At 42.1% G+C, this 24,757-nt stretch overlaps 1 protein-coding gene across 1 annotated transcript in view; it reads left to right on the forward strand.

Annotated features, from left to right (window-relative positions):
* The window catches only part of LOC111262131 (uncharacterized), a 129,586-nt gene that overhangs the window by 66,142 nt on the left and 38,687 nt on the right, over nucleotides 1-24,757 (forward strand). The window contains exons 7-27 of the mRNA XM_086968985.1: nucleotides 1,345-1,517; nucleotides 1,694-1,901; nucleotides 2,164-2,336; nucleotides 2,542-2,650; nucleotides 2,850-2,975; nucleotides 3,536-3,750; nucleotides 4,035-4,163; nucleotides 4,375-4,531; nucleotides 5,412-5,492; nucleotides 5,949-6,101; nucleotides 6,779-6,934; nucleotides 7,294-7,368; nucleotides 9,268-9,435; nucleotides 10,546-10,668; nucleotides 10,886-11,016; nucleotides 11,217-11,358; nucleotides 11,760-11,914; nucleotides 12,651-12,756; nucleotides 12,961-13,089; nucleotides 14,968-15,097; nucleotides 16,431-16,543. Of these exons, the coding sequence (XP_086825111.1) occupies nucleotides 1,345-1,517; nucleotides 1,694-1,901; nucleotides 2,164-2,336; nucleotides 2,542-2,650; nucleotides 2,850-2,975; nucleotides 3,536-3,750; nucleotides 4,035-4,163; nucleotides 4,375-4,531; nucleotides 5,412-5,492; nucleotides 5,949-6,101; nucleotides 6,779-6,934; nucleotides 7,294-7,368; nucleotides 9,268-9,435; nucleotides 10,546-10,668; nucleotides 10,886-11,016; nucleotides 11,217-11,358; nucleotides 11,760-11,914; nucleotides 12,651-12,756; nucleotides 12,961-13,089; nucleotides 14,968-15,097; nucleotides 16,431-16,543 (2,952 nt within the window). The remainder of the gene's footprint in view (nucleotides 1-1,344; nucleotides 1,518-1,693; nucleotides 1,902-2,163; nucleotides 2,337-2,541; nucleotides 2,651-2,849; nucleotides 2,976-3,535; nucleotides 3,751-4,034; nucleotides 4,164-4,374; nucleotides 4,532-5,411; nucleotides 5,493-5,948; nucleotides 6,102-6,778; nucleotides 6,935-7,293; nucleotides 7,369-9,267; nucleotides 9,436-10,545; nucleotides 10,669-10,885; nucleotides 11,017-11,216; nucleotides 11,359-11,759; nucleotides 11,915-12,650; nucleotides 12,757-12,960; nucleotides 13,090-14,967; nucleotides 15,098-16,430; nucleotides 16,544-24,757) is intronic.

Here is a 24,757-nt window from a genome sequence, read left to right on the forward strand (position 1 = left end):
AAGTGATGCCTATTTCTCTGTGACGAGGTAAATCCTTGGCAACATACACCTTGTAGAAGCCACTAGTCAGAACTACCCACATGTAACTTTCCTATTTATAGGTCGTAAATATAAATAGACATAAAATTAGTCTTGTTAAAAAGAGCACCTCTAAGACAAAAGTCTGATGCCCATACAACGAACCTTAACAATAGTCTTTAGCGTTTTACTGTAGCTAAATCCTGCATCTTGTATAGCCAGCACTGGTTAAGGGTCCGTAGCGTGATTCAATCACGCCCAACGGCAGTATTTTTATAGGTTGGACATTCGTCCGAATCTGGGCTGAAGGGTCGTAACGGTATGCGTGCCAACTGGCCCTGGTTCTCATTGTGTGCGATAATCGATCGACCGTCCGCTTAACGAAAGCAAAAGTGGCGAATCTGGACTTATTTACTAAAGGACGAAAATTGCGGTTGGCGGCAAGCATAGCGTGAACCAGCTCTAGCTGTTATCGATTTTGGACAATATATGCGCTGACAGATGCCTATACTAATTTATGCCAATGTGTTCGAAATTGCTTTTGATTCACTGTAGAAATATCCTATATATAAACTATTAATTAAAACTATAATAAAATATATATATAAACTATTATCTCGCCTCACCTCGTAATTCCAAGTATAGCAGCTATTTAACCGAAACAAAAAATATTCATACGACCTATGTACAGTAACTACCGTTGCTAGAGGTCGGCGCGCATGGGAGCAAACGTACAACAAAGAATGGAAATCGTCATGAGTCGAGTTGAACTTTGGCGCCAACGACTAGACACGCTTCAAGGCCGTTCTTCTGTGTTATATCGTGACGAAAAGCAAAATTTCGTTCGCGGGGAGAAGTGCCGGATGTTCGCCGCCATTGCGTACAGAGGAAAGGCCGCGGTCGAAGTATATGTAATATAATAGTACTCTTTTGGAAGATTGGCACTCTCTAATGATCTTAATAGCAGTGATCTTTTTTGGAGATTCGATCCCTTTATTTGTTCGCACTTGTTATAAACATGTCGCTTTGGTGCTTTGGACCATCATGCGTCCCAGAAAACGGAACTTGGTGCATAATAGTTGCATTCTAAATAAGAATCATACGCATCTTTTAGCCAATTTCGTAAGATATATTTTGTTTTTTGACCCATTCGGTTGCCCAGTCCTGTACAGCCCATGGATTGGGGTAATCCGTTACAGTATTTCGATTGACCCCTGGAGACCACGTATCAAAAGCAGTGAAGTTGCCTTGCAGTAGATATTCTATCCGAGACACATATTTAGTACGTTTTAATTTGTTTGTTTGGTTTTATTCTGATTTTGGAAGACGTCAATGAATGCGACATTCCCGAATTACGTGCTATATGCGTCGAGAACTCCGAATGTTGTAACTTGCCCGGTCACTACGTTTGCAAATGTCTTGACGGCTTTACCGGAAACGCCACTGAGAAGTGTCACGACCTCGACGAATGTCATGATCCTGGGGCGTGTGGACATCAGGTACAGGAACAAAAGCTATTTCGTTTCATTCAGGTATTTCGTTATGTCTATTTCAACAAACACCTTTTGAGTACCATACGAACTCATAATCGATTTCTAGCTTCAGTATAGGTAAGCATATTAATAGTTATATGCTTATACTAACCAATTACTGACGCTACGATTCTATGCAACAGGCATCGTGTCGTAACGCGGCTGGTAGCTATTTGTGTGAATGCCCGCCTGGTTTAACGGGCGACCCATACACGGCATGCAATGACCTGGACGAGTGCGAGGGCGCTCCTCTTTGTGGACCCAATGCTATCTGCCACAACTCCATTGGTAGCTTTTCCTGCTCCTGCTTACCAGGGTATAGATTTGCCGATCCAAACCAGCCTCATAAAGGTATACGAAAGCAATACAATGATAAATAAATAGAAAATGATTACATTTTGATGTTAGCTTTAGTAAATGGCCTTTGCTGGTTCGGTAGCTGAAATGTTTACGCTAGCATAGGGCTCATGGTTCCAATACTATAATTCTATGACGAGCTCAACTGTATCTAGGACGATAAGGCCTGTAATTGACTTGCAGGACGGCGCTTAAGAATAGCAGGATTAAAGGATAACAGCATTTTAAAAATGCAATTATCTTATTCTTAACACAGGCTGTATAGATGTGGATGAGTGCGCGTCATCGGGAAGTTCCCAGGGCTCTATCTGTGGGGTTCATGCTATTTGTCATAACACGCCCGGCAGCTTTTACTGCCAATGTGAAGTAGGCTACACCGGTAATCCTCGACTGGGTTGTCAGGACATCAACGAGTGCCAACACCAAATAGTATGTGTTTTATTGAAATACATCACAGAATGAGAGGAATGTATCGCAATGTTTCGTGATATGGAATTGCGCTATATCATTGCATATAGCAAGCTCTAAAAAATCTTTCCTAGTGGTTAAAATTAAGCCATGCAAATCGTACAAAGTTTATTTTTCAGAGTCAAGTTCTCGGGGATAACTTCATCAGTTCATTACTACTTTCTAGGATAATACCTGCGGTCAGAATACACAATGTAGTAACGTACCCGGCAGCTATCGTTGTGAGTGCAAACCTGGCTGTGAAGGGGATCCCTATTCACCCAAAGGATGCCAAGGTATGTCTTTGCAAGTTAACGTTGTGTTACAGAAGGACGACGAATTAAATTGGCTATCGCCTCTCTAAGTGCTGCGAATATGCTTAAATAAGCAGAAAGGCACATGGCATTTTTAGGGGTATTGTCGGCCGCTTAGTGATTTGTCAATAAATCAGAGGATAGTAATGACGCAATAATCTCTGCTGACGTATTGCCGCAGACGTTAACGAATGCACGACGAACCCTTCAGTTTGTGGACCGAACTCGCGCTGCGTAAATGACTTCGGTTCATACCACTGCGTCTGCGCTGAGGGCTTTGAGGGTGATCCAGCGGTCGGATGTACAGGTGGGTAATTACGTTCAAGTACGACTTAAAGAAGACACAGAATACGGACGTGATGTTTCAGTTTGCATTGCAAATTTCCTGCTAATTAGCAAAAGCTTTTAGATCGTAAAGTTAGACCGACATGTCGAATTTGTTTGAATGCAGTATTTCGAAACGCTTCGTGCTTCATTTTTTCGGGGCTTTCGGGCAGTCTAGCTAACATGAACTTCAGTGCGAGTTTAACGATCGTATCATTGAAGACAAACGAGGGCAAGGATTTGGCAACATGTTTTTCATGGAAAAGCAAATGTCACAAGGCGTTCCGTCGTGCAGCGGCGGTTGGTCGAAGTATAGGTTAAATGACCATCATATTGCCGAAACCACGATAGCTATATATGAACTTCTTAATCCTCATAGCAAACATGATCAACATGACTTTTTGTCGACTTGAAATATAAATCGCTGAAATCGTACCAATAACTCTCAGGGGGGCAAAAGTGTGGGGGGCGTATTGTGGTGCCCAGTTAAATCCGGGCTAAAAAGATATTGAATTCAATCGAGTTGTTATATATATATTCCAGATATCGACGAATGTTTACAAAGCACATGCGCATATGGCTCGCTATGCTACAATTTACCAGGTTCATTTAGATGTGAGTGTCCGCGCGGATACACGGGCGATGCGCTCCAATCCTGTGAGAGGGATGTGGTTGAAGTGGCTTGCCAGGGTGATCACAAATGTACAGAGCACGCGCATTGCGTAGATGGCATATGTCAATGTAGGAATGGTTATCAGGTACTTCGGCCGTCGAACAACCGAGAATACTGTAATAATTGACGTAATGGCAAACGTTATGACGATCAAAGCGCCATACTATTTATCATCATAAAGACAACAGAGGAATGTAGAGATCGAGAACCTTAGAACTTATCTATCAGCGTCAAAAGGCATCATCACATGATGAAGGCTTGAACTAGCAAGCGATTAGAAGCCGTCGTTGTCTTTAATTGAGCATTTTAAAATTGTCCACTTATTTCTCAATGCGTCCATAAAAAATAATATCTAACCATTTTATTTAGGTTGCGTCAAATGGGAGAGACTGTGTCGATAGAAACGAATGCCTCAGCCGCGGTACGTGTGGACGTCACGCGGTTTGCGTCAACACCGAAGGCGCTTACCTCTGTCAGTGCAAAGCCGGCTACGAAAAGGTTAAACAAATAGATAATGTGTAATAAATTAAAGTATAACTAAAGGCAACTTTGTTTACCGGAAGCCATTATGATAGGACTGTCGAACGACCATAATGGAGTCTACGATTCCAGCCAATTTTCTGAGCTTGGCCGCCTATGCTGTTATCCTGGCGTCATGTTATTCATGCCGTCCTTATTTAGTTGGAGTCTGGTGCTGTCTTTGTCACAGGTGTCGCCCGACCCACGGGCGAAATGTCGTGACATGGACGAGTGCGCACAATCATCGTTCCCTTGCGGTTTAAACTCGAAGTGCATCAACACAGATGGCGGATTTCGCTGCGTCTGTCCCGATAACCTCATCGGCAATCCGAAGGAAGCGTGCATTTGTACGTACACAATCACTGCATACATAATCTCATTGTTCGTAGTTCAGTGAAATCGAACCTCTATATTTTCTGTTTCAAATCAAATCCGGTTTCGTCAACCTTGCCCGTCTCATTAGCAATCGGCTTGCCTCTTGCTAGGACGCTTACCGAAGATTTTCGTGCTGGTAACGAAAATGTTTGCAGTAAGAAGCGGTACGTCAAAGCATATAAGGTATATAGGCAGGTCGATCGTTGAACTAATGTTTACTATTTAATGCAGTTATCGTAATTTAGAAATGACCGCGCTTTAAGATCTCGTTGCTCCTTATCAAGCCGCTTTATACGAAAGAGTAACATCGTTGACGGAAAGGACGGATCATGTGTAAACACGCTAAGTTACTGCTCTTTGAAACAGAAGTTGTTATATTTCCGTACATAGACATATTTCTGTTAACTAGGGAGCGTATTACACTCCTCGGGGATTTTGACGACTCGCTAAAATCGACCTCTTTATTAAATGATGCCAAGCCCTATGTAGGTGGATACTTACGTCGAGTTTTATTTAGATAATGGACGCAATTTTATGTTTTTGATTTATTTCAAATATTCACTTACATCGCACTGTATAGTTTCTAATTCGAGAAAATTAATTATGTTAAATTTACCGATGAATTATATTATAAGCGTTACTTGATAATTTCTTTGGCCTTAATAGTTTGCCCTATAGTTCCACCCAGAGCGAAGGTAATTGGTGTTTTTGTGTATCGTATCGTTATTTCTGTGCCAGTCTTACATGTAATGTTAAGAGCGATGGGCCGTCTGCTCTCCAGTCCCTTCACATTACATGTTAGCTATGAAAACTAAAAACACATATGGATTTCTGACGCCTCGATAATTTCAGCCCCTTGCGACGCCGTTCAATGTGGTACGCATGCGACATGTCAGGCGAACGGGAGGGAAGCGGCTTGTATATGCGACATTGGTTAGTTTTCAATATTGTATGTAATCGCACGTGCGTACTTACCTATATGGCAGTATAACGGAGATAGGCGTTCAAGCATTAAATAGCCAAGTAATAGAGTGTAATGAGTCTGGGGCCACTGCATCGATTATTTCTGATTCTATGTAAAGTTGTGTAGGGGTGGGCGCTATGCTCGTGGTTGTAACATGTCGAACGGTGAAAGTGTGACAAAGATGCGGCGGCGCAGTATCATCAAATGGAATTGAACGGTTCGTAGCGAATCTACGGTGTATATGCCCCTTACGAAATGACTGATCTATAAGCGAGAGACAGTCGCGAAACGTTGACGTTATGCCATATGTATGTCTATATATTAGCTAGGTCAACATTTGTAGCGAGGCGTTCAAACCCAAGCGCTGTATGGTAACATAAATGATTATCGTTTACGATTCTAATCGAGATTTGATACTGATGTAGGTTTTACATTCAATCCGTCGGATATTGACGCGGGCTGTGTGGATGTAAATGAGTGCGGAATAGAACATGGTCCGTCGGGTTTGTGCGGCGTAGGCGCCTTCTGTACAAATGTCCCTGGGAGCTTCCATTGCGCGTGCCCACCTGGATTTACGGGTATATAGATCGATATGGACATGTTACCACTATAGGACATGGTCAGCTAGAATAAACAACTCGATAGCTCTTTTTTTTTTTTCAGTATTTTCAAATAATGGCAACATACGAAACGTTCGTTCTTACGATTTATTTATGGGACTAACAATACATACAAATTTCGTTGTGTATAATATTGAATCGCCCCGCATTCTGCGCAGCGTGATTATCTCAAATTGATTGAAACACACGAGAAAGTTTTTCCGGGCTCATACGATGCCTTCCTTCATATAAACACTTAAGACTGCTAAAGTCCCTTTGATTTTACTACTTGACCAATACTTCAGCGGAATCCCACAGTAATCCGCTGACTTGTTTTCGTTATCTATAATATCATTTAAAATAAAGCTAGTCATGAAATAGAGTATACATAATTCATGCCGCACAAATTTGAATTATCAATCTTATATCTTAATTATAGGAAATAAATTAGCTCAGATAAGAAATACGTTTTATTTGTTGTTCTTAGTTGAATGAATTATTTTTTCGTGTCACGTTGTCAATTTCAAGCCCGTGATACTATTCCTTTGGGATACGGTAGTAGCAGGGGCACAGGGGCAATCTTTTGCGAAAAGCGGCAATCTCGTCAGGCCAAGAAACGGGCATCAATTTTTAACCAAATTTTAATCACTTGTCAGGCAACCCATTTATCCAATGCGAAGACATCGATGAGTGCTTATTGGGCGGCCCGTACGGCGCATGCGCTTCCGGCGCTCTGTGTACAAATCGAGTAGGATCCTTTTCCTGTCATTGTCCAGCAGGCTTTACCGGAAATGGCCACATTAAGTGCTCTGGTATGCTTTTCTATTAGCATGCGTATTATCAGAAAGTTGTTATTATTATAGTAGTTATAACAATAGTTATTTTATATTGAATATATACGTCAAGCCCAGCTTCTACTGGGACTATATAATATGATTTTTGCCCTTGAATCCACACTGGTGCGTACGAATATTTGCCTACAATATAGATTAGTACATTGCTATGAGTGACCATAGACGTATTTTTATTTAGAACCGCGTTAGTATCAGTTGAAAGCCTTGTGACAATTTCGCTCTTTAAGGGGTCTGAAATAGGTTTACGATGCTAGGTTACCTGTTCAGATGAACTTTATCCTCTAATTAAGGTAAACACGTTTATTTTTCGATTGCAGACATCAATGAATGCTCGACAGCTTTTGGTCCAAACGGAAAATGCGGACGAAACGCTTTATGTACTAATATTCCTGGTAAGCTTAGTTTTTGTACGTGCAGTGGTGGGCTCCACCCAGTCGTTTGTTGGAGTCAAACAGGCTGTTTAATTTAGGTCTACACGCAAGTACCGTGTATCAGCAATTATTTTTTCTTTGCTCATTTGCGTGAATAATTAGTGGTAACTTTGACAAAGCACAAACAATACATTTGCTGATCAACACTTCAACGCAGACCTCGTCTACTTTTCCCGATCACCTCGAAAACCGTTCGCGCAAGCCAGAAAGTGTGCACATGTGGAAATTGCGCCCTTCAAAGCTGAGTTCAGTCGTGTGGCGTGACCGTTTAAGCGGTTTTAGTCATATCTGATGAGCCCGTATTTTTGATAGAATGCGAAATTGTTGTTATTCCTTCATCGTCAATCATATCGCCACTTTGTTGTCCTCGCAACAGCAATAAAAATCTAGCAGTCTATAGAAAGAGTTAGCGTGTACCCACAAGGTGCTGGTTAATTGCCATCAAACCACCAAATTAGCTGTTCGCTTTTGGTACATACGTAAAGCCTTCGGTCGGATCTAAAGAAATCGAGCATTCGGATTCCCTGAAAAAGTAGCTAGCAGTACTGAACGCGCCTTCGCACCTGAAAATCGACACGATAAGCTAAGTGGTGGTCCGTGGATCGTTGCCAGTAATCGACTTTGTTTTGCCTAACGTCTACTCCGGCTGTTCGGAGTGGCCTTTCCGCCATTGCTATCTTTACGTCTCGTTCATCTGCAAGGTATACGAATGCTCTTCTGTGCTTCTGAGTGCTTTGTTGTGGACACGCTTGGATAGTCTTTGTTCAAGTATGCGGATATTTACTTATTGGCACGTTCCAGAATTAACCCTAGCATTTTTGGGTAATCTGAGATTCGATACTATTCTATAAACTCTCCAAGTAGCGATTGCTAAAGTCTCCAGTTTCCGTGTGGTGGTCGGACTGCCTCAGCAAGAACTTGCGTGCGACGTAGCTCAGTGCCCAGATAAATGACGTTCGTTTCGAACTATCTCGGATACTTCGGTTACTATTAACCCTTGAGGAACCTTCAATTCACCTATTTGTTCGCTGGATAGATTCTCGGATCGTGTTCGTCGGATTGCGGCGCCTTGCGCCAGGTATATATTGTTAGCATTGCAATAGTGCTATTCCACCGTACACAATGATCATAGCTCAGTATTTTCTATTTTATGTCTGCGACACAGACAACTTTCGATAAGAGTGCTTCGTCTCTCGATAGTCACTATACTATATTAGTGCGAACAGCTAGTGATCCAATGAGCTCGCTCGCAAGCTTATCCCCTTGACAAGAGAATACTTGAGATTTAGCGCATGGGTCAGGGTCTTTGCTTGAATTAGGTCCATGCGCTACGTCAAGGTCTTTATGGTAGGGACCCCCATCCGTATCAAGTCAATTTCGTGACAGCCTACAGTAATCTCAATCATTCAGTTGTTGCTTGTCTATAAGTTTTCCCTCTGCTAGTTCTATAACATTAAGGTTAAAGTTTTTTTTCGGTGAGGCAACTCAGATTAGCAGCACAGAGCAAGTTCCGTAAAGTCCACCCATAGACAATAGAAGCAAAGAGTTCGTCCGTGGCCAATCAGCTTTCACACAACTTTCCGATGCAGAGACACTGACTAAATCGTAAAATCGGCTAAATAACAAGTCACAGCTTTGAGAGACGCAACACGTCTCGACGAGCACGAACAGCTTTCGAAATGATTGAAATAGTAGACGAGGCTTATGTGAAACGATTTGCTGGAAAATTCTCTGTTTATCGTTATTTTTTTGCCAGCAAATGACCATTTATTGAAATCCCCAATGATGGAAGAGCGACGTTCGGCACCTGCGGAAAGATTATGACTCATTTTACTTACGTCCTACGTATATTTCTTTTAGGAAACTTCTCATGCCAGTGCCCGCCCGGTCACACGGGAAATGCATACGACGGAACCGGATGCGCTCTTCTGTCAATCTGCTCGTCCCGCAGTGACTGTCCCGGACACTCTGATTGTCGACAGGGCCAATGTTTCTGCATGGCTCCGAATTTCGGACCAGAATGCAAAAGTAAGTTAATTAGCTTAGAGCATTATGACGGCAAAATGTGTTTCTTGAAAGATCTTTTTTAGACTTCGTTGTTTTTGATTACATATTGAATGTGTAACCAATATATTGTATCGGGCTCTTGTACGCGAATCCAACGAATTTTGAATAACTGTTTGTATGAAATGATGATTGTTCAATTTGTGTTAGAGGTACTCTCCTTTCTTCTTTACGGCCCTCGGATAGACCTTAAATAGTGATATGCTTACTATCCATTTCCTATATGTAATTTCTTTGTCTAGGACTTTTCGATGTAAATCGGTCTTTGTCAATTGCCCAATAGTTGCCCGTTTTAAAACATGAGCAGTCCCGTAATAATACGGACTTGTATCGGGAGAAAAAGAGGACTGAAATCAACGTTCGACACTCCTTCGCTTAATTCAGAAAATAAGTGAGGCATGGTGCTGAAGTCTGGCGTTGTCATCAAGTAATCAGGCTACGTGATTTTGCTGGCCGTGCTAATGATGCATGAGCCGCTTGAGGAGCTTCAGATAGTGCGCTGCGTTCATCGTTTAATTTTCAGCGGGTACCTGATAGTAGCAGATGTATATCTTTTATTATTAACACTATTGTCACCTTACGCCCGAGCCATTTTGACTAAATTCCACGGTAGAGATTGAACTATGCCCCGTTAAGTTTTTATTTTTTCTTAAAAAACCTCCTCGATTACAGCGATGCGTTTTTGTCCTTCGGGTCCCAACGTGTCCGATCTTGAAACGCCAAATGGCGCCATTAACGAACTGTGCTCTTGCTTAAGGTCATTTGCTTAACGTCTTCATCAGTCACGCAGCGCTGTCGCCCTAAAAGGACAAGAACTTGACCGCCTAGCGTTGATTTTTTTTTAACTAAAAAAAGTTTTTCCTTCTGAACTCATTTCTCCTGAAATACACTCAAGCGGTTTTCTTCGCTGATTTTGAGAAAGCAAGAAAAACTGCGTCTGCTAGATGGAACCTAGACTTTGTTTACCCAGTTTATATTGCCTTCCTCGGACGATGAAAATTCGTAACGCCTCATTTGTGCAAGATGCAAATTTAGCTGATTTGTATATATTAAGAAACGTCTGTTTACTTGCAGATCCATGCGATCTAATTTTCTGCGGTAACCACGCTACCTGCGAATTGGATGATAACGACGGCACAATGTGCGTTTGCTCACATGGATACACCGGCCACTCAAACTCATTGGGAGGTTGTGTAGGTTAGTGCTAGAGAATAACTGCAAGTTATTGTTAACTATGCTGATTATTATAAATACGTATTATGCATATTGTAAATAAAAAAATATAGTTGGGAAGCTTGTCCATTTTTTACGTGACCTTAACTCAATGAGCTCTCTAAAAAATTCAACTATTCCAATGTAGGGAGTTGCGATATGTTAACGATATGCTATACAACTTGTGGATTGCGCCATTTAGATATAGACGAATGTCACGCCCAGGAAAAAGCGTGTGGTCCCGGCGCAGTTTGTCGAAATCTTCCAGGATCATATGAATGCGTATGCCCTCATGGCGCCTCAGGGGATCCCTATGCAGGCTGTCTGTACAAGGCAAGTACTCAGCACTCATTATGCATTCAGCATTTGTGGATAAGTCATCGACTGTGCACACTCTGCACGAAACTTCGATGCGTCATTCCCTGCTGTGACTTGGCTGAATTCGGAAAATATTTTCCGATACACCATATGCAAGTAATTACTTGGGTTTTTTTCTCACTGCCCTATGTGTCGTTATTATTTACCGCTTCTAGGAGAACCAAGTCGTTCACGCGTGTTCACCCTCAAAGCCCCAATCGTGCAGTTTAAACGAGGAATGTGTTGCCATCGATGGTCGAAACGACTGCGTTTGCCGAAGGGGATTCACGTTCGACATGCAACTCGGACGTTGCAGAGGTATGAATGAGTAAAAGGACCAGGTCACTGTTCACTTCAAGACGCTTTCATCTAAATATGACAATAGTCAATAAACGTGTCCTAAAGTGTCAAACCATTGGCCTTCCGGGGAAGAATACCAGTTAATGGCAGGCTACGTGAATGCTTCTTGCAAACGCGGTACTATTCTAGGACTCTAGAATCATCACTACATGCAGTTTAAACAGTGCAATTCTTTCTATGCATTGTACTTTGAAATCAGAGGAGATCGATTTGCGATCGTTGCTATTTGGCCTCCAATTTGGCGATCCTCCTTGTAACATTATTATCAGCAGCTGATTAGGGCAGGTCGAAGTTCTAAGGCATGTATCAAGCGCATCAAATATGTTCTGAATTGCTATCATTGTATCTTTATTTGGCAGATATTAATGAATGTACAGAGTTTCGCCAGCGCGAGCCATGTGGACGCAACGCCTTCTGTCAGAATCTTGATGGCTCGTACCAATGTCAATGTCCTGCAGGCTATATCGGTGATCCCTATGATTGCTGCCATCCTGAGGCTCTCGAGTGTCGAAAGGTAAAACTGTTTGTTATTGGTCTATATGTGTGTGCTAGAAAAACGCGAGCGACATTCTTAAAATAGATAACGCATCTTCTGCTTCTCTATACACACATAGTTTGTGATCTTGGGACGACCAAGCCTTTACGCTATTCGGTCCCTGGTCCCGCCATACAAACATCGGTCTTAATAGCATTATGCGAACTAGACGATCCCGTTTATTGCGTTTACTTACGGGCTACCAAGCTCTCGGGATAGCTTTCACAAACAACATTAGAAAAAGGTGAATCATTCTTATTATTAGAGAATGAAAAGCTTTTTTCTTTTTCTTTTGTTTTTATAACATCGTGTTGTTAAATCGATTTAACAATATGACACTAGGCTATAATGCACAAACTTCACGGGCTGCTGAGTGTCGATAGGTTGAGTACCTTCCACCTAGTTAGTATCCATTCAGATTTCGATTCGCAAGTACGATGCCCGCTCAATGATAATGCCAACCTTATTCAGAAAGGATCCTATCAGTGATGTAACAAGCGACGTTTGAGACCTGTGCTATACACCTGTTAGTCACGGAATAACGTTATCAGGATAGTCTAAGAAAGCTTATGACTTAATACGAGGTAGATATTCCTCTCGCTCAAAGAGAAGCCTGAGTGTTGAAGGACATTCGACAGCTTTCAATAATTAATTAAATTAAATAACTATTTGAAATGACCTTTTTCGCGCCATATCTCTCGATAATTTGTAATAGGACGAAGACTGCGTTGGCAATACGGTGTGTCTCAAGACATTCAGAAACGAGACTGGCCGATGTGGTTGTCACCCACCATTTCAGCGCGAAGGAGACTACTGTGTCTGTAAGTTGGCCCTAGAATCGATTCGAGAATGTTTCGGTTGAAATGACATTGTTAAAGCCTGTTACCTGTTAAAGCCTGTAACGCCTTCTTACGATGTAAAGGACATCGTTTGCTACTGGCATACGTGAAGTATAATAGTGTTTTTTTTTCAAGGGTTTACAAAAAGACTACAGCTTAACCAAATGGTACGTTGTTTCGTTGCAGTGTTGGGTCAAAATTGCACAACGTTAACTCCTTGCTTGGAAAACCACGAATGCGTCTTTACCACTGCTACGACAGGTTATTGTATTTGCCCAAAAGGATACACACTCGAAGCCAACGGGAAATGCCGAAGTGGGTAACATTTGTCTCACTATTTTATTGGGGTTGTCATTCCACATGATTGCCAAAATGGGGGCCCCAATGCTAAACAGAAGAAGGCAATCGTCTGCCTCATCAGATAAAAATTAGTATAAAAGAAGCTAGTTAATGGACCTCTCGGTGCGTATTTTAGGAGAAAAGGGGAGAAACGTTATTGCTGGCGCCACCTGTTGTTCTTATTGCGCTAATCATTGTTGTCAAATCGATGGCTCGGGCAAGCGCATTTCTTTGTCAAGCAGGATAACTTGATTATCTAGCTGTTATCAATTAATCACTAGATTAATTACGGGTGGATCGATCAGCAAAGATTGAATATGTATCATATTGAATGTACTCATTTACCGGTTAATTGCACACAGTGTACACCCACTAGTGTACAAAGCGTATGGCTGCTTCACAGTGCGAACGACGAACGATCACGGTCGATTGAACATCGTCGAGTTCTAACGAAAAGCCATTAGGCCAATCCGAATAGGGGAAGATGGCCTTGAAGTGCAAGAGTTCATTTATTCACACACACGAAGGAGAGACTGCCGTCCACATAGCAAGATCTGCAGCGTTGTAATGTATGCCATAAGCGAGTGTATTTCCAATCATCGTAAAGCAAGATATGTTTTTTTGACCATACTGTGGTCCTTATGGTTCTTATATGGCGCGGCACTATCGCACTTGGTCAAAACAGTTTCCTCTATCCCGTATATTGTTTATGAGGGCGTGTACAAGGACGTGGATTTAGTTATTATACGATAGACGTGACATAGCCGCTATGTGACCCAGCAAAATCTCGGACGGACTCTTCGAGACTAGGAGAGAGTATTCGAATACAAAAGCTATTAAATCCTTTACACGTATATAGTTATGCAAGCTGCCGAGTGTCCTATCGTGTCACAGTCGATCACTCACTTGCTCGGGCCGCAGGTTTTCTTGCCTGCTACCTTTCACCTAGTAAAATTCAATAAGACATTTAACATATCATCGTTAAAAGTCTATGATGGTAAATAGGCTACAAGGGAAGGACATATATTAGGCCACTCAAATCGTTCCAGGTATCCATGCCACTTAAAATACTTTCTACTAGGACAGTCGTAGCAATCTTTTTCATTTACGAAACACGTTTTGCCGCACTCAAGTAGTGGTATAAAAAGTCATTATGTTGGATGACTCGTGTATGAAATGAACAATAGGCAACTATTAATGGGTCACAAGGCTTGGATCAGTTGTCGTCAGCATATCAGTTGTGTACTCGCACAAAAATTGACATACTTCTCTGTCAAATTTGACTACTCAGTTCTCTCGCTTAACAAATTGACTTATATCATATAGATGAAAGGTTATTGGCATCTGAAATTCAAACTATGTGCTCCAAGTGAATCCGGGTTCCGCGTCATTAAAATGGTGTCAATGGGTAATTCTGTCCCCAACTGACGTCATGCCAAAAAAAGCTGCCGCTCTACCTACTTAGAAATCTTCATATCCGATTAGCAGTGAAATTTCGATACTCTGCATCTTCTTGTTGTTGAATATAGGCTGCAGACAATTGCTTTGACATCGTATTAATAGGATAAGAATTTTGGACCTTTTTAAAATAAAATCGATTTTTTTTTATCTATTTAGACCTTAGAATTGGCTGTGGGTCGTGCTTTGAAAAATGTCTCAAGTAATAAAGATGATTTATTACTAGCTAGCTTTGGCACTTGCCGTACGCTTAGCGCGTGTGTCATGTACTTTTACTTCAAGATTTAGTTTGGGACATTAAAGAATAGGATAAAGATCAGCAGAATTGGCAAATGAATGCATAGGAACTAAGGGAGAAAGAGAAAAGGACTACATCTTTGATTGCTAAAATTTCAGATATTAATGAATGCACCGAGGTTCGAGGCTTCAACCCCTGCGGCCCTAACTCACAGTGTCGCGACCTCGTTGGATCGTACCAGTGTCTTTGCGCACCTGGTTTTACCGGAAACCCAAAACAGGGCTGCAGGTTAGATGACAATAATCATATCGCCCAAGTAGACTATTTAAATTTTTCTCCATTCAACAAAAACTTTTCTGAACTCTATCTACTTTGACAAGCGAATTAAATGTAAGAACTCTTAATATTGTCAGTCTCATTAGGAGCACGTAATGTCTCATCGTTGATCAATTAATGACTGATGAGTGCTTCTTCGCTGAAGAAGTTCCCAATCCACCTAATCCAAGTCGCATCTATACAGAATCTAACTCAAGCATCTCTGTATATATACACCCCATGATGTCATGAGCTTGAAACGAAGCCTATAAATAGTTAACAAGTGTATAGCGGGATAGGACCACTAGAGCCAACGTTTGTTAAATGCTGTCGTCGTAAACAAACGATGCAAAACGAACTTCACACGTATATTTGTCGAAGATTCGGCCAAATGGAGTTCGCTGATGGTTATGGATGGCGGAGAATTATGGAGAGAAACTGTAAATTGAAGACACCTGTACCAATAAAATAGGTTTATATGGGTTAAATGTGGGGCTATATGGGTCAGCAGTAATTTCGTGCAAAAGAATCTCTTATTCTGAGAGCTGTGATTATGGCTAGGCAAGCTGACGCTTTATAGTCAGTCATCTATTTTAATCTTTAATTTTAGTCAGTCTACGTTATGATTCGTCTGCTATAGGGCGATATTAAGTTCAATGAAGCCGGCTTTTAAATGGTGCAGATATTAGCGCAAGCAGGATTTGCATTTTGTTCGAGGAGAGGATAGTAATAGCAATAAAGTCAACTTTACTGATATCAGACTTGTATAATTACCTTGGCTGTGTACGATCCTGGTGGAAATAATTATCCATAGTAAACTCTGATGACTAACTGCAATGTAATGTCCATGTTGACAATATTGTTTTGTCCGAACGATGCGTCGTACCAATAAACCCGTTAAAATTTACTTTAATTACCACATGCAGGATAATATATAACACAGTTATGTACTCGGTAGACGGGCAGTTCTTTCCATTGTCCTGTTAACGTCGATGGCAACCGATATAATATATGCTCGAAATAGGGTAAACCCGGCGAACTTATCTAGTCCTGGCCAAAAGAGCCCTCCGAGTAATCATGTAGTATAACGTTTTTTATCGTTACGGAGCTGCCCCATATAGCCTTACCTCTCGAAATTCAGCGACTGTTAAATTTTTTGGTGTAAAAATTCTAAATCAATAGGAATGGTCCCCGTAGCTTGCTCTATCTGCCCTTGTCTGTCTCGATCAGAAGGGTCATCCTCGCATACGAAGGTTACATGATACTCTGACGTAGAATGATGATACATTCAATTTTATCGTTTTAGCCCTATCAAGATGCGCTGTCGTGGCTCAAACGATTGCTCGCCAAATAAACAGTGCGTTGAGTCAACTTGCCATTGTTTGCCACCGTTCGTCGCCGACGGGGACGTATGTAAAGGTCAGTGTAACACTAACAATATTATCCTTCATTGAAAAACTAGTTTTTCTCCTCAAAACAGCTAGATACGTGGTACGTGTTACTTCAAGTTCACCGGCACACGACTCCTTAATTGATAGCAATCGTCGTCGTGTTAATACTAAAGCTCACGGACGACCTTCTAGTTCATTGCTGTCAATTAATAACATCTCTTGGTGCACAGAATTTAGCTTTTCCTTGACCCCTAACCACGTGTATCTTACACTGAATGAACGAAATATTGGCGTACATCGTTACTTCTAAACCTTTGCAGTTGCTGCCCCATTCACTGCCTAGCAAATACAGCGTACAGCGCGTGCTGCTGCTGAAGGGTCCACTCAATACATGCGAGTGTCACTCGGGTTGTTTTAAGCTAGCACGCAATGATCCCAATAGATGTTTTTGTTTTGGAGGATCACTTACAGCCAACTAGCAGGCTCAATGACGACAGAATGGCCGAACTCGTCCAGAATATGCAGAGTCACGTAGATGACGCATTTACGAATTGGTTTAATCATCCCTCGGCCGCCATCGTCAAAAGCTTTTTCTGTCCTTCCGTCTAATGACAATGGATCAAGCTGCTCCGACTTCGGTGAAATTTGCCGACTATTTGTTTTATGAGGGTGCAGCGGTTTTCTGTCACGGCCAAACCATGATGACATCGTTCCTTAGCGAACACTTTCAGTGCTCTCAGAGCCATCGAATAGCCTGATGTGTATCACAACTTTCTCTGCAACTCATTGACCGTCAAACGTCTCTATATTGACGTACTGGATAGGAAGTCATGGCAAAAGTGAACAGTATAGTTACCTGGAAAAGGGACATTGAGCGTCTTGTTTGAGAGGGCTAGCTGTGTCTTAACGGTCTATGATCGGAATAGTCTAATTGAAAATCGTTCGCCAATCGTATTAGGGGGTTAGGTTTTCCTTTCTGTTGGTCTTTGTGGATTAAATTGTCGATGTACTAGATTGCAATGTGATGTCTGACTCATGCGATTACGTACACAAAAAGCCAAATAGCAGTTATACGGGTTTATGTTTGTGATGAGTATAATACCAGTTTCTGTTGTTGTTGCAACGGTTTGTTCTGTGTAAGCGAGCTAAATACGCACACTGCATCTATCAGCATTTGGCTGGTCAACGTTTCCAAAAGTCGCTGCGGTCGACTGACGTTCCGAACGCTTCGGCGGCCTACCATCTGGCCTGACTCTGTTCTGAAAGGTCCGTCTATTGAATCATCACTCAATTTACGGTTCTAGGTGGACGGAGCAATGGCAACTACTTTAAGAATGATCGTCTAGAAGAAAAGCTTGAAAGTCGATAAAGAGTGTCTCCGAACCTCGTATTATCAAATAGAATGTCTAGCCATTGATTTCTTCATTATAGTATTGCTGTTCTTGCCAGAATAATGTTGCATTTTTGTATTAGTTCAAAGATCAGTCACTCCGACAGAGAAGCGACGATTCGTTGGTAGTTGGTGCAGCGTCAATGGGAGCCGTCTAAGCACCGACGTCACGCAATTAACGCAATCTGTTTTTCGTCGATTCGTTTCTACGCTCGGTCCCGGCTCGTGGCTATAGGATGCATACCGATCTCTGGGCCCATCCGTTTTGGCTATTTCTAATACTTGTCCTGTTATTATTGGAGCTGACCAACTTGATACGTCTGTTATTCCTGCAGCAGCTAGATATTTACAACGAAGATCTAGTTTCGATGCTCAGGGTCGCATATATGTTTCAAGAATAGCTAGAATAATTTGGTACGACTCGCTGCCGTAAGCAACAGAAGTGCTCCAATCTGCCGTCGAAATGGCTTTAAAAAAATGAATCTGTCATGCGCCCACGCGTAGAGAAGGACACGATGTATTGTAAAATACAGTAGAATGGCAAACAGCTCGTGAACTGTGATAAAACTGAATTAGGACCATACCGCAAAACACGTCATCTTACATTGATTTCAGCTGGACGGTAAAGCCAGTTCTTCGTCAACAATGGATTACAACATTGCTGACACATTCTGACAAATTTTTACGATATGCATAGTGTCACAGACATCTTGTTTACTGATTGTTTGGGTAGCTAACTATAGATATATTTTCTATATCGTGTATTTAGCTTCACAGTAACCGTACATCCAAACCGGTAGCATGAAAACATCTATTTCTAATGCGATTTTTTTTTACGTACGAGTAACTTGGTTGGTTCGTTCATAGTAAGTTGGGAAACAGCACCGAGTGTCGATAGTGGCAACTTGAGATAGATTCATTTTAAGCATAAACGTAATTGATAATTTTTCACTAGTCCCTTAGATTACTTGGCTACGTTGTTTTTTTTGGTAGCACATTATTCGCTTAAGGAACTTAGTCATTGCGGACGCACCATTAAGTTGAAACACAGAAAAAAAGTCGTCCTTGCTGAATTTAGCGCTGTCCTCACGGGACTGGCACCGTTTTTCTAACGATCGGTATTGGATACGTGTTACTCTAATTAGAGTATGGAGGAGATAATTTGGCTTCTTTGGAACGTACGTATTGAAAGATCATATAGGAAGCTTGCCGACGCCACTCGCGAAATCCACTATCGTCCATGTTTTCCTTTACAAAATAGAGTTTCGGCTAATCACTACAAAGAGTAAAATAATCAAGTGTTAGCTTTGTAGCAATTGTAAAAAACATCTTTGGAAACTGTTATAAGTCAAAAAATCTCACCCTGATATATTTAGAATAGACAGTAGCAATCTAATTTTACAGCATATTTTATAGCTTAAAATTTCATTAGTGGTGAGCCGCTTACTTGGCAACGTATGTTTTTGTTTTTATTTTCGCGTAGACTATTGATGCACTACCTGATTCGAAACATTGTCAGTTAGAAAAAACCAATTTCCCCGTCATAATTACAATCGTCTCCTATTCCGAGCTTCATATGTCGGTATGAAGTTTGCTTGAGCTAGAGTAACCGACTCCTAGGAGGTTCAATTCGACGCTAGCAGTAAATCAAATTTCTGCGTATCCTGTGGACTCCTGCGCCTGAAGAAATCGTAGCATCCATGCGTTTCGCGTAAAGCTGATCTAAGCCAAACTAGGTCAATCTTTTCGTCTCAATTTTTTCCATAAATACGAGTATTCATTGCCTAGGAGACATAAGTCCTGTTGGTGCATTTTTTGTCTTTAAGCCTACCGTTCGCCCTTGGAAAGCCCTTACTGAATGTCGTCTCGATCCCCACCGTTGTGCTTGAGATTGTATTACGCAAACGATGAGTACACATACAAGTGGTGATTATAATAGCGAATGAAGTTATCCGTGTTGAATATCTGTGCGCATGTACTGTTACTAGTTTCCTGCGCCGTATCTATTCTAGGTCGGCTAACAGGGTGATAGAGTTGATTGGGGTCAATTTGAATTTTGATGCCCATTCCTCACTCATATATACAGGCTTGCGTCCGAGAGTGGGTAGTTTGCAATAGTCTGTGACGTACTATTTTAGTTCTATGAGAGTGTTCGTCGCGTACGTTTGTCCGTCTTCCTGGTTCTGTGCGTGTGCGCGCATTGGCAACGGTGTCGCGTTTGCACCGTTCAGCAGTGCACGACGAAATGGGCCCTCAGCAACTAATTGGTGGCCACGGGCCGTTTGCTTGCAAGAAGCTCGCGCGCACTGTGAATGTTTCAAGCGGACGTATGTTGTCTTCGGGAACTTACAAAGACATGTACGGACACTCGCTGACTAACGTAATCGACTGCTACGAGATCAAGAGACAAGCTGCATAGAAGAAATTATAGCAGCAGCAGGGACTGATGCTGTGTGGGAAGTTCGTGCTGTGACAATAGCTACCAGCACTTCACGGGCACCATCGCTGTCCATAGGGGGACTATCAGCCGAGTTCTCGTCACTGCCGCAACGGCCGCGGACCAATCCCACCAGCATCACGCTCATGTGTTGGCTGTGGCAGTTATTAGATGACAAATACTTTACGGTCGTTGTTAAAACTATGGTACCAGTGACTCAAAAACGCGCGTGGTATCATAGTCAGCCATATACAGTCTGTTGATGGTTGTTATAGTAGCTTAATTATCAGTCTACGTGTAATGAGCGTCATGTGCATGTCCCAAGAGGCGAGGAGAATACTGGGACTGCTTACGCACGTATATTGTATGTGTAATATATTTGTCATACACTTGCAGCAAAGGGGTAGGAGTTATACACGATATTACCACTAGTACTGATACGAGACAATTGGCGTCACGCTATGCAACGGTAGTAGCGGATCACGTTATGTCGACTTACTTCGTCGTCCGCTGCCATCCAGCTCGATGATGTACTTTCCGAAGTGGCGGACGATCGAGTACTGATTCGGTGCTGCCTCTGGCGGCCCGTCCGTCCTACGGGCTCGCAGCCCTCACCACTATGGCCATTCAGTTGACACTTTATTGTGCTAGCATTCGGAATGTCGTTTAGCATCGATAGCAACAGATCGGGCAGACGTGCGGCAGGTGAATCAGTGAAAATCAGTGATAGCGTATTGTATGCTGCTGTCTCATCGGTATCGTCTTCGTCTGCTTCGTGCATCACTAACCGTTGTTGCATCCCTCCGTTCCATAGTCGCCGGTCGAAGTGGCCCCTCTGCCCCCTTTCATAACCGCGGAGAAAACGGTCCACCTAACCGCTTGCTTGCGGATAACGAAAGCGAAAGGAGATATCCTTTCAACGGGATCACGTAAAGTTTACGCTCCAGCGAATAAAGCATTTGTGTTGTGTACCGGATTAATGGCGTCGATTGTGTGATCCGTGTAGCAGCAAAAGTCGCTGTGTAACGTCTCATCAGCTCGGAAAACTATTCCGAATTCACCACGGCTACCTCTTAGAATAACGCGGGGCCGCCAGGCCGCCGTTGCAATGAAGGCAACGCGCTCAGCGCTTAACTATTACTTCGCCATTGGGCGGGTGTTGTCATGCTTGACAACTCTAGCCGTGGTGCTGTCTCTAGCTTTGAGAGCAACGTGGGCATACAAACGCCCCGCAGGTGGCATTCATGATGACGATGATGATCATAGGCCTGCCACTGCGATCGGAACAGTGTTTTATGACCCACCCCAGCCGCCGCAATCGCAACACCCCGGAATCTATGTGAGACAAAAAGGTAATAAATTTTCATTGACGCAGTAAAATAGACGCTGACGCTTTGAGAGTAAGATAGCATTTATGAAGTGACTTTCGTAGAGTAGTATGTGAGAAACGTCTACGTCTAACTCTGGACCGGTCTATAGATTGGAAGTTAGCTGATCAGACAAAAGTTAAGTCGGGCAGTGTAGTTAAAAGAAGCTCACAGGTCGAATACATAACATCAATAAATAAATACATAACAATAAGTCCGACTGGATGCCGTCATGAAAACTTACAACCAGCATTTTTATATTATTAGCTGTGTTTATATGATTATTTTATATTATTAACTTAGCTTTTACCAGAAGCTGTGAGAAGCGAGCTGGGGAAAAAAATAGGTCTTCCAGTGTCAGCAACAATATCTTGCGTCTTGACTGTTCTCTTTCTGGACTGGGGTTACCGAGATTAGAGCCCGTACCTTTCTAGACTATTTTTTAAACATTTCTTCGAATAAAAAAGAAGACTGTAACCAAACTGATCAAATACCAGTTTATGAGAAAATCTGCCATTTTCAGTTCATTTATATCCTTTCATTAAAGCTGTATATTCAAGCATTTCACTCTCCAGACGCAGTCGTATGCGCTATATCGATTATACATCTATTTAAGATTCCACACTAATCAATTTTACATCGAGATTTTTGCCTCTGTGCGTGCGTGCGTGCGTGCGTGCGCGCACGCACGCGCGCGCGCGCTTGTTTGCAAGTTCTCTTTATAATGTAGAGCTTAATTCAGGTTAATAATAGTAGGTTGTTTCAACGGTTTATGAAGACGTAGCACGCGTGTACTGGGCACCAGCTTATCAATGGCGCAGATCTAAACTGGAACTATTAAAAATTGCTTTAGTCAGAATCGTGTTGACGAATGGCAGAGAAATAAGGTCCAAGAAAATTTGAAAGATTTTGAAGCACAAATATAATAGTTAGACTTTTCCTTTCGGTATTGCGGTAAAAGTAAGGTTAATTTACTCTCGCGTCTCCATTGGTAACTGTGACCGCATAAATTCCTGAAACCCTGGTAGTTCGCTTATGATCGATTATAGCACAACAAAATGTAGGTATTTTTACAGTTAATCAATGACTGATCGATCAATCAATCGATCAATGGTAGATTGAATCATCATTATCGTCGTTATGATGGTTTGTATAATCATTCTTGCATGGTTTGTGAAACAATGGGTGACTGCCACTCACTGAATAAGACAAAATGAAATAGTTGCTTCGTGTCCGGTAATGCGCCATGTTATTTTTCGTACGGACTAACAAAATCGTAAGATGTAGTTTGTAACAACAACAATCTCTCCAACGCGTCCTCCTTATAAGGTTAGTTATACTACTATATAGCTACTGTCTAGTAAAGACATACTGTCTTTTACATCAGTAGCTACTGCGGATCCTGTTTTCTACATATTTGACATTGGTTGAGGGTGCGCATTCTAACGCGGCAATTTTGAAAATGTCTCTTACGCAGTAAAACGCGAACAGATCGTTACCTTCTACGTCAACGAACGCGAAGGTTTCGACCGATTGAATTTCGTCTATCGAATGTATATACTATTTTGGATTACGAATGTATATATATACTTTTTTGTGTTGTTGACCAACAAAATTAGAATTTCCTCCGCCCACTACCAGCTTTTCTATGTAAGTGGAGGCCATCGTGGGGCCGCGATGACTGAGCCCTCTTAGCATTTACCTTGCATGCATAGAAGCAACGATGTATAAACAAGCTTGATGCTGCTGCTCCGGCATAAGCTAGTAACGTTCATCACTACCATGTCTATCTGTCGCCACTCCGAACAGTACGACAATATTTTCACACATTAGCGCTACTTGATCTTATGGGGAAATATTCCGCAGAAATATCTAGATTTGTTTGTGCCACCTCGGCGTGGAGCAAGCAACGGAACTATCGTCATTTTGTCCTCTGCTAGCGTTGTTTCCGAAAATTGTCAGAGTCGTAAAGCGTTCAGCTGCCTAAGCGGAAATCGAACATATCCGAGAACGGATGAAGTAATTTTTATAATACGTGAGGGAGCTTGATTGTGTTTGTGAATTGGCACTTTGTGAAGGACAAGTGTATATATATATAGCTAACCCGCATTAGGAGACTTTACAGACGTATTATTAGTTGCTTACTTGCGGTTAGAGTTCCCGTAGAAAAAGATCAGGCTGTCCTGCTTCTGTTGGCCCCACGGACAATAGCCTCCAAGCCTATTCTTTCTTCGCTTAGCAAAATACCCGAATATAAGTTTTTCAATCGATGTGTATTTTTCTTCTAGTTTAGATATTGGCTGGACTTCTGATGGACTAGTCCCTAGCGCATACGCTTAGAGAAATCATTACAAACACCAACTGTTCATACGCGAATGTTAAGTTTTTACTCGACCGATAGAAATCATCGTGAAAATTGATTAATTCAAGTGTCCACGTATCGATTTTGTCTTACAGGCTATATTTGCCCCTTTAGTGACCATTGCAATGCGCTGTACAGTCGATAGTTACGATTTTGTAGCCATAGGCCTTGCCCATCTCTGAAGATCGTGTTTGCCTCGAACGCCGTTGTCCGGCTTCAGCTGCATCCTACTGAGATAAGTGTTGCCAATTTGTGGTAATGGTCACTTCGATTACTCTGTACAGAAACACATACAGATGCTCGAAGAAGAATTGCTTTCCCGCTCATTTATTTACTAGCTTATGCTGTTGCGGCAAGAATGAATAGGACAGCAGCAGCAGCAGCAGCAGCAGAAAAAGTAACATGTGTGCTGCTGCGGCCACTACAAGACGCCTGAGCCTGCCGCTGCGGTAGTCGCCAGTCGTTCATCTCACACGTCTGCCCACCGCTTTAAACCGAGATAGCGAATAGTGCGGGGGCTCCTCATGGCGACTTACGGATACCGGCAGCAGTCGCGATAGCGGCTGCAACAGCGATTCCAATAAGAGCAACGGCAGTAACGATCGTATCGCGGAATAAGACGGTTCACGTACAGAATGCAATGGTTTAATATTATCCACACCGTTCTCACCTTTAGTCAGTCAGTC

This window comes from Varroa jacobsoni, unplaced genomic scaffold, assembly GCF_002532875.2.
Source record: "Varroa jacobsoni isolate VJ856 unplaced genomic scaffold, vjacob_1.0 scaffold_66, whole genome shotgun sequence".
NCBI classification, from domain to species: Eukaryota; Metazoa; Arthropoda; class Arachnida; order Mesostigmata; family Varroidae; genus Varroa; species Varroa jacobsoni.